This window comes from Saccoglossus kowalevskii, chromosome 6 (genome assembly GCF_978046115.1).
Source record: "Saccoglossus kowalevskii chromosome 6, keSacKowa6.1, whole genome shotgun sequence".
Classification (NCBI taxonomy): Eukaryota; Metazoa; Hemichordata; class Enteropneusta; family Harrimaniidae; genus Saccoglossus; species Saccoglossus kowalevskii.
The window spans coordinates 40,683,111-40,693,263 of NC_140646.1; the positions used below are offsets into that span (position 1 = coordinate 40,683,111).

General features: G+C 39.3%; 1 protein-coding gene across 1 annotated transcript; it reads right to left on the reverse strand.

Moving 5' to 3' along the window:
* Window positions 1-3,745: 3,745 nt before the first annotated feature.
* LOC100329081 (uncharacterized) lies at window positions 3,746-9,912 on the reverse strand. Its single transcript, NM_001171224.1, has 7 exons — window positions 9,857-9,912; window positions 8,319-8,427; window positions 7,956-8,018; window positions 7,347-7,464; window positions 6,713-6,819; window positions 5,872-6,054; window positions 3,746-4,233 (listed from the first exon to the last, which is right to left on the reverse strand). Exons 2-7 carry the CDS (start codon window positions 8,403-8,405, stop codon window positions 4,204-4,206), a joined length of 588 nt encoding a protein of 195 aa, NP_001164695.1. The 5' UTR covers window positions 8,406-8,427; window positions 9,857-9,912; the 3' UTR covers window positions 3,746-4,203.
* Between the last annotated feature and the right edge of the window lie 241 nt (window positions 9,913-10,153).

Below are 10,153 nucleotides of genomic sequence, written 5' to 3' on the forward strand. Positions count from 1 at the left end.
TAATCAGGCATCCACACAACTGTTTCTACTACCTGAATTTGAAGGACCTCTTCCCAGACAGCGCCGGCAACCATGGACTGGGTGCGATTGTTGCATGTAGAGAGTAACAGACTGGGTGCGATTGTTGCAGGAAGAGAGTAACAGACTGGGTGCGATTGTTGCAGGAAGAGAGTAACAGACTGGGTGCGATTGTTGCAGGAAGAAAGTGACAGACTGGGTGCGATTGTTGCATGTAGAGAGTAACAGAATGGGTGCGATTGTTGCAGGAAGAGAGTAACAGACTAGATGCGATTGTTGCAGGAAGAAAGTGACAGACTGGGTGCGATTGTTGCAGGAAGAGAGTAACAGACTGGGTGCGATTGTTGCAGGAAGAGAGTGACAGACTGGGTGCGATAGTTGCAGGTAGAGAGTAACAGACTGGGTGCGATTGTTGCAGGAAGAGAGTAACAGACTGGGTGTGATTGTTGCAGGAAGAGAGTAACAGACTGGGTGTGATTGTTGCAGGAAGAGAGTAACAGACTGGGTGCGATTGTTGCAGGAAGAGAGTAACAGACTAGATGCGATTGTTGCAGGAAGAGAGTAACAGACTGGGTGTGATTGTTGCAGGAAGAGAGTAACAGACTGGGTGTGATTGTTGCAGGAAGAGAGTAACAGACTGGGTGCGATTGTTGCAGGAAGAGAGTAACAGACTGGGTGCGATTGTTGCAGGAAGAGAGTAACAGACTGGGTGTGATTGTTGCAGGAAGAGAGTAACAGACTGGGTGCGATTGTTGCAGGAAGAGAGTAACAGACTGGGTGTGATTGTTGCAGGAAGAGAGTAACAGACTGGGTGCGATTGTTGCAGGAAGAGAGTAACAGACTGGGTGCGATTGTTGTAGAAAGAGAGTAACAGACTGGGTGTGATTGTTGCAGGAAGAGAGTAACAGACTGGGTGCGATTGTTGCAGGAAGAGAGTCACAGACTGGGTGTGATTGTTGCAGGAAGAGAGTAACAGACTAGATGCGATTGTTGCAGGAAGAGAGTAACAGACTGGGTGTGATTGTTGCAGGAAGAGAGTAACAGACTGGGTGCGATTGTTGCAGGAAGAGAGTAACAGACTGGGTGCGATTGTTCCAGGAAGAGAGTAACAGACTGGGTGCGATTGTTCCAGGAAGAGAGTCACAGACTGGGTGCGATTGTTCCAGGAAGAGAGAGACAAATTCACACAAATTGATTACTTAGACCTACCTGATGATGTTCGTTTCAGTATATTGTAAAATGAAATTTTAGCAGGATTGTTAATTGTCAGGTACCCGTCATATTATTCCTCAAGTTCATTTTACCATTTGACCTTAAATTAATTCCTTCAATTTGTTCTGCTTTAGTATACATGTATTTATCTCCATTACATGATTTACCTTATATACCAACCTCGTGGCAATAGCTGTAATTTTGGCATATGCGCTATAACTCGACGTTGTTCATTAAATGTATGAGAACCCTCCCCCCTCCATGCCAAAAAACTTGTATATCAATTTACCAACTACACATAATGAAAAAAGGGTGTTAATCAGCCAGGGTCTCAGATAGAGTCGACACAAATTCATTTTGTGCATCCATACTATATTGTGAATAAAATCGGTTAGCTCTAATTCACATGGCATTGAACCATCCATGAAGATAAATACCCCCGGTATTACTTTCGAGAAACTAAGGTTGTAATAATTAGGAAAGATTAAAGCGCGGTGGTCGTCGCGCAGCGCGTCTTCGAATTTTATGTAAATAAACAATGTATTTTACACGTGTTGTATACATCGCTATGAGTCCCATATCGAACAGGACGCTGCACGACGACTGTCGCCCTTTAAGACCCATGTTGTGTCAAGATGAAGACGACAGAAAACCTCAATAAAAATGAGAACCGAATGAGCGGTGCGTAGTAAACGCCACTAGAAACTACATGGCACAAGAAACTGAATCAGGTATATCCATGAGAAGCACAAGGAAAACACTATCAGCTGACATAATGTAAAAACCGAACACTAACGCAGATAAAAGAAGCTATGCCAGGCCGAAACCATGAGAAGGACAATAAACCAATAGTATACTAGTGTGACAGATTTATTTGAGTGTTATTAAACCTTCACATCAGAGGTACCAAGTTCGGGGAATTCTCCACCTTTCTATCAAAAAAAGACACACAGAGAATCAAATCGTGTCACATTTGGTCTCGGCCCACGTTGTAACTCTCCCAAGACCGTGTTAAGACTCTGTGTCTTGCGGTGAGCTTGCCACAACTAACTGAGATCAGCTTTATTCACTTTCCAACTCTTAGCCAATTACAGAGAAGTTTAAGAGCTCGAGGCGTGGCCTCCACACATTCAATTCGCATATAGCCAATCACGCAAAGTATTCAACACGCCATAATATCTGATTAATTGCCCCCCCCCCATAACTCTCATATTTATTGGCGCCACGTTGTCGACCATTATATCAGCCACTAATTCCCTAACATACGAATGAACCTGATCATGACAAGTTACGAGCAGGTGTGGATTATCCAGGGGTCATCAGTGAAAGTCGCTATAACTGCAAAAAGCAGCCTCATCTAAACACATGGAAATATATATCATGACACTAGTATTACCCTCTTAAGGTCACGAACACTGTCAGTGTATCACAGAGGTAAAACAGTATAACAAATGCTCTTGATATGGTAAACACATATAGAAATCAACGACGTTTAGTTAGTGAAACATAATGCATGCTTTATATTGTCGAGTTTATGAATGTTTTTTGGTGATTATGTTTTATGTGAACGCCCAGATTCTACGTTTTAAACTGATATTTAATAACTTTGCGAGGTCCTTTATGTTGGTAAATTTAAACATTTCTCAGTAGACGAAGTATTTTCAACACAGTTTTTTAAGGTTTTATTAATTTTTTGAGAAGTTTATGAGTGCGGAATATGAGAGGAAAGAACCTTGCTCCTCCTGATACTAGGAGATTTTCAGAGTTGTCTGTGTTGTTTTTAGAATAGTTCCTATATTTTGCGAGTTTAAATAACTATATGAATTTGAGAGGCTCTTTTGTAAAGTTTAAAAATCAGTCTGAAATAGAAGTGGCGTGCTCACGTACGTATTACTTGATAATCATAAATAAGTTTGTTCATAATCGACAGAATTATATGTAACCTTTTCAACTTAAGCTAGGGGTCAGCTCAAAATTTGTTAGAGAGTCGTGTGTTATTAATGCCATCGCGTTCGCACATTTGAATCACACAAGATTGCTGTATTGTTCAGGATCAAAAGCTTGCATGTCTAGGCTAGACATTATAAACGTATATTACAGGAATTTTGTATTAATTGTATTTATTTGTGGCAACTTTGCAAGGCTTTAACTGTGAGACACGTCCCTGGTAATCACATGATCGTGCCAACGACTGTAGCGGTTGGCTGATCGCATGTTTTCTGTGCCACTTTTTAGAGTTTGTAATGGAGGAGGAGAGAAGCTGGCAGCGAGGCGTTAACTCAGCTGACCGTTTGGATGAATAAAGCTGGACTTTCTGAAATGAACTAATGTGTATTCCTTTGGGTCGAATCTGGTATATCTACATGTAAGTGTTAATGGCCAAGCCAGACAAAGTTCCCCAAACACAACGTGAATAGGCAAAAAGGTAAAATTAGAGAATCGGGATCCTTTACCTCACTGGGAATAGAGAAATTAAACCTTTTGACAAAATGGAAATAGGCAAACCAACTAAATATTCGATATCACGATATTTATTGCTTAAACAACCTATACAGTACAATCATATAGTAAAATTAATATTAAAAATTGTCAAAAATACTTTGATCGTCCACAGCACAGATCTCAATGTGACATGCATCAACATATGTAAATATGATTTTTAAAAACACGAATGTCATGAAATGCGATATAAAATAAGAATATACGAAATTGTCAGTCAATGTGTTAAATATGTACCATAGAGGACGCTTTTAGCATGGCTTTTCAGAGTTTCTTTTCTGGAGACTTCTGACGAAAGCTACACCGTACCGAAGCGCCCTCAATGTTCTCTTCATTCAATTCGCCGTCAGCATCTCTACGTTCTATCAGTAGTTTACCCTATGTTATTATGTTTAATTTAATTTATTACTAGTATACAGTATAAGTCATATATACTTTGCATTGAAAGCAAAGAAATCTTACGTACACCATAATCTAATTTGCATAGGTTTGGTAACTCTGACCCTGTGAAAAAAAAATGTACAAACCGATATGATAAAATGATACCCCAGACCATTCGTCCCGGTGTTATCGCTATCGCCACACGAGACTCCAGCTTGTCTCCTATACAATTTTCCTTCCGCCCACTTAATTTTAATATTCATATGACCTTTGCACTGACATCGATAGCCAATCGCATTTGACCGCGGACGTCACTCTAAATAAACAACTGAATAAATTAATATACCATATTTGGAAGATAGCGGGTAAATTCAACGTTGTTGGTGTGTTCCTTCGGGTTCCGAAGTCGCACGAAACGAGTTCATGTTCCGTTATCTTTCGCAAGTAAAACAGGTCGATATGTATTAAACATGGCATTTGTTTTCTTGTTTTAACCCCCTTATTACGCAAGCTTCCGTCGAAGTGGTGTTTTTTTCGACGATTTGTGGCATGTTGCAAAACGAACGAAACATTGCGGCATTCTTAGCGGTGGATAAGGGATCGACTATGTCGTCACATTTATGTCTCATTTGAAAGAGAATAAACAACCGCTCAGAAAAATATGTTGCTAATATTTAAGTGCGGTGCCTTGAAATCGCCTGCCCGACGTCCAAATTTCAAAAGGATGTTCGATTTGCAATGACGACCGTTCATATGTACTAGGCGACGTTACTAATTACTACTAGGGTCGGTGTTTGCATTAAGAATTATAGAACAAAAGATCAGCAAAGCGGTGCTTTTGTCGGCGATTTTGTCAAAGGGAATATTGATAAAATGTTGCAAAACAGAATCGCGAGTTGGGTGAAAAAATGCGCCGGCGGCATTCTCAGCGATGGCGACACCCGAGAAACACCGTGTCACGGTGCATTCGTGCATCAGTACACCGAAGAAATACATACATATTGTTGCGGACGACTATTGTAGACTGTGTTCGTGTAGTCTTCGAGTTTGTGGACAGTTAAAGTCGTGTGTGAATTTATTCAAGCCAGGAAAAGCAGGAGGGATAACTTATGGAAATCGTCTTTCCAATTTGATCCAGTGCGACGTTGTGAAAGGAGCGACTCTGTCGTCTCATCTATGTCTAGTTTGTAAGAGAAAGATTGATAGCGCAGAAAAATCCGCCAATAATGTAAAACAGTGGCGTGAAATTGTCAGTCATTCTAATATCTCCCAACCTGTGAACGAAAGGGTTAAGCGTGCTGCCTTGAAATCGCCTGCCCGACCACTCCGATCCGATGAACTAATCAAAACTAAAATGGCGCGTGTCACGTGACTTTGTTTACTAAAGATTGCGTGGGCGTTTGATTGACACTCAACTCATTAGTATTCCACCAATCACAGCTACATCTACTTTCTGGATGTGCGCAGTCAAATTGTATAGGAGACAAGCTGGAGTCTCGTGTGGCGATAGCGATAACACCGGGACGAATGGTCTGGGGTAATAAAATGAAAGATTTGTGAGATAATAGTGTGACGCCCTCTATTGGGCTGGTAGTTTTAAGACTGTCGCAAGGTGCGCACTACATTTTGCTTTGGTTATGAAGTTATAGTAAATTAAAACCCCAGATCAAGAAACGATATCAAAGTGTACCGTAGGGTTCAACCATATGGCCATAAGGTCAATGAACACAGTCAAGAAAACACACGTCTCCAAATACTTACCATCAGTCTAACTCTAAAATGCGCATTTTGTCCTTTTCTCTTTTTCTTTCCTGGTGCCGGTGTGCGGACGTCTCCCTTCTCATAGACACTGATAAATCTATTGGGATTGTAGACGGATTCAAAGTTCATATACTGACCGTCAACGAGACTGTAACGAAACCGACACTCCGGGCCTCCTTTACCCTAACACGGTAAAAAAACATTTGTAAGACGTTTGCAGTTAAATCCTTATAAATTCAAAAGATTCTTGGTAGAACATGTGAGGAAACCTTCGATGCTCTGTAGTGATGTATATTAGAAAATCAAATATCCACCGAGACAATTAAATGTTTACTGTTACAGTTGCACAGTTTTTCCGCCATTTTCTTCCCGAGAGTTCCTAATGGTTAACTCATAAGACACGTACATGTAAATATCGAGTCTAAGTATTACATGTAAATATAGACACTTTCATGACTTTCATTAGGATAACATTGAATCAAAAATGAATTTATTTTATTGGTATTTCAGCATAATTTCCTAGAGTTGGTTATTCATTTTAGCTGCATGAGTGAAATGTTTGTGTTAGAAACAAAATGACACATTAAAATGCCCCAATTGTGCATATTTGTGAAGCTGTCTCCTACAAACAAACGTACCAGGATGTGTAACTTTTAGTGGGCTATTTTGAAACATTGGGGATTAGGAATTCATGCACAATAAAGTATACGAGTTTAGTATACATCATTTTTACAGGTCAGTCGAGAACTATGTTTTCTATCATTCACTATCAAAACACAGGTGACCAAATCACATGAACATTTGTTACAATTAAACCACGTGACTTGTTTTGCATACTTACGTCAGCTTTCAGTTCACCGTCTTTGAGAACTAAGAACTTGGCTGGATTGGAGAGACATCTCAAAGTCACAATGTCATCGTTGTTTATATTAGTCACAACAAACATGGCTATAGTAAGGAATAATAATCATATTTAAGTCTACATTGTTGGAAATGTTTAATAAGAACATAAAGATTCCAAGTGGTCACTCAAAAAGCGGGATATATTAGGAAAGCGTCCCTATCCAACCATATATGCACAAGCTTGCAATGCTCTTATGTCGGCCCAGCTCTTCGATTTAAGCACGCTGTTGTTGTGAAAATATTTCAGCTCTGGGTTGTTGCCAAGTAGAAAGACAGAAAACGGGGTTGAACTGTATGTTTGTTGAAACGAAACTCCATCTCACCGTATAGTGAACACTAGCCCTACTATACATAGAAGCTATCCGGTGAACGAAGAATGCCACGCTGGTGGTTGTGAAAAGTACATGCACAAAAGTGGTGAGAACCGTCATCGCCACACCGACGGTTTTAAGTCGACGTTGTGTACAGTGGACTTCTCAACCATGAAATTTATATATTTGTAAAACGTGTGTACTGTGTGTTCTTAGAATATCAACTAAACAATGTAATGTTCTGGGTCGAATGACACTTACATTGGAGTCCATTAGTTCCGCCACCATCGATGGATAATGTTCTAGCGTTGACTCGCACACATTTGCCACTGGTTCTCGATATCAATTGTACAATATTACCAGATGAAAGGTCACGAACCTGTGTGTTGAGAACGATACGTTACTATTTGAGGGAATATAAAAAAAACAGTTGGATATATTTATGTATTGTATCTCAATGTAGATGGTCCCAAGTTGATTCGTGTCGCCTCAGCAACTATCTCGGTTCAATTTTGGGAAGAAGTTTCGTAAAATGCAGAAATGATTGAAAGGCTGCATTTACAGATAATTGAAATTCATCTTCTTAGAGGCCGACAGCTCAATATTGGATAATTAAAGTTACCTGCGTACTAATTTAAGTAGATGTGTATAACTCTAATGACTGTCTCGTAATCATTACAAACCACGTGTAATTTATAACAATATATATAATTGTTAAAATTCGGATACACTTTCATTGTGCCATTCGACGTAGACTGACACTGCACAGTAGAGACTTCTTTCTTGTTTGTTTTAATGACGCTATATATATATAGATATAGATATAGATATAGATGATAGGTTTTGACGAGCATTGATGTTAGAACTTACTGTAATTCCTACGGGGTGTTCAACGCCGTAAAGACCGAGTCCAGCAGTGTGGTAAACCACAGTCTGTGAAAATACAACCAAAGACAATTGTAATTTAAAATAAATAAATGCAGCTATCAGTTATTTGCATATTTATTAATAAAGTCAGTACTGAGAAAAAAAGAAAGGCAAGGTCATATGTCACGTCTACACTTATCAACCAATTTATTTATTATTAGACGACTCGTCGAAATAAATTGACGAAATGTTGTGTAAAGTATATGACCACCCAATATAAAATTGGCTTCTTGTTGTGTTACTAGTATATGGAATTTTAATTCGCAGAGGAATCATCGTGTATAACTTTCAATTCGTTACGTTTACCTTTTGTATATGAGAAGACTTCACTGGTGGTTCATAGCCGTATCGACTGTATGGTCGCACCGATTCAAATTCGGACGCCATCGACATGGTTACAACGTTGCCACAGCACCTGCAATGAAAGTATAACAGTTATACGTGGAATGTGAAAAAAAAACAATCTTGAAGAAATAAAGAAGTTTCCGTCACCATAGCACTGGCTGTCAGTGAGTGATACTCGATATAACGGGTCGTTTCCATGCAGTAAGTGTATTAAGACGCGTTGTTAGGATAATTAAATGGCAATACATTGTTACATATATTATACATACAAGAATATATATATATAGTCTTAGCCATCTGTATAGAAATTAACCGTATTGATCTAATGTTGACATCACTTTATTGAATGTCATCCAACGTATTATGTATTATAGCACAGTATAATATCGCTTGGTGTCGTCGAGTCGATGAGAGTTTCCAGTCATTTACATTGGAATGTATTCGAATGGCATTCCGTGTGCTTCAGCCTGTTACCGTTATCACGACTTATAGAACGTGTTTACATGGCGTTGTTATCACCAGCTCTCGCGCGAAGGTAAAAGTTTATTTGTTCATAAACACAACAATAAACCCTTTCTATCGATTTATTCAATGTGATTGTCCAATCGGCCACCAATTCTCATTACGTATGATGGTTTCATGTCACCCTTTTCAAAGGATGGTGTATACTCAAAGGCTAGGCCACTAGGGCGTGAACGAGGGAAGCCTCCTTTACTAAGCACGTACTATTTAGTGATAAACTATAAATAATCTAACGCAGTGTGATAACACATGGAACGATAACAAATAACAATGTTACGTGTGTGTATTTATTGATTCTCATTCGGATAAATCACGTGACTATTTAGTTATATTGGTAAAATTAAGCTATTATACTATTGATTTGCTAAAATGGCATCAACTAGCGCAGTATATAATAAGGTGCTTCTGTCACGGTGAGAAAAGTTTTACTTGCTACACCCCATAATTATGGCGTTTCTGCATTCTTGACGTGTCCCACTAAACAAATGGACGCTTACACCCTTGCCAAATAAAACGTTTGCACCGCTAAGCCGATGAAAGCAGACATAACTATTTACGCCGCTGCCAAATAAAACATTTGCGCCGTGTAGCCCATGAAAACGGACATCGGTGAATCTAATAATGGCGGATATTCTACTATCTACAAATGCTGTGCGTCGCGTAGCTACGCATATCGACCGTGTACACACGTAACACAATAAAACAGAACCAACTAAAGCAGTGCACGGAAACGCAAAATGACCGAATACGGTATGCCGTCTACGATGATACCGGCTGTCAAGGTATAAAATAATACCATATATGTGATCTTCGGAACGCAGTTGTCATGCATGACATGACGACAACACGTACGATATTCTAGCGAAACGGGCAACACAATTGTCACTGTCACGACGATAATGTAATATATGAATTTGGTGTAGATACTATGATTGAGTGTGAAGAACAATCGAGGTGGAAAACAAGAATTTACTTACCACTCACCAGTCAAGCGCCTAAGTCCACAGTATGTCAGTAGTACGACACTCAATAAATATGGTAATGTTTACTAGCCTACACTCGTAATGGTCCTAGGGAACCATACTCTATTCATAAGTATGTCAAATTTGCATAACAATTGACTGAATGTTCACGGCAATCATACAGCGAAGAACGTCATACGGCGCAGTTTGTCGGTTAAAATACTAGTAATACATTACAGCTTATTAGGTTAAAATAGTAGTATTACATTACAGCTTCTTAGCAAGTCGAAATCTCACCATTGAACTGAATTC

What these genes read in the sequence shown, in the direction of transcription:
- LOC100329081 (NM_001171224.1), bottom strand. Translation starts at nt 8,405, where the DNA reads ATGTCGATGGCGTCCGAATTTGAATCGGTGCGACCATACAGTCGATAC. An exon ending in AGTCTTCTCATATACAAAAG is followed by an intron (nt 8,019 to 8,318) that starts GTAAACGTAACG and finishes GTATTTTCACAG; the next exon opens with ACTGTGGTTTACCACACTGC. An exon ending in CGGAACTAATGGACTCCAAT is followed by an intron (nt 6,820 to 7,346) that starts GTAAGTGTCATT and finishes TCCTTACTATAG; the next exon opens with CCATGTTTGTTGTGACTAAT.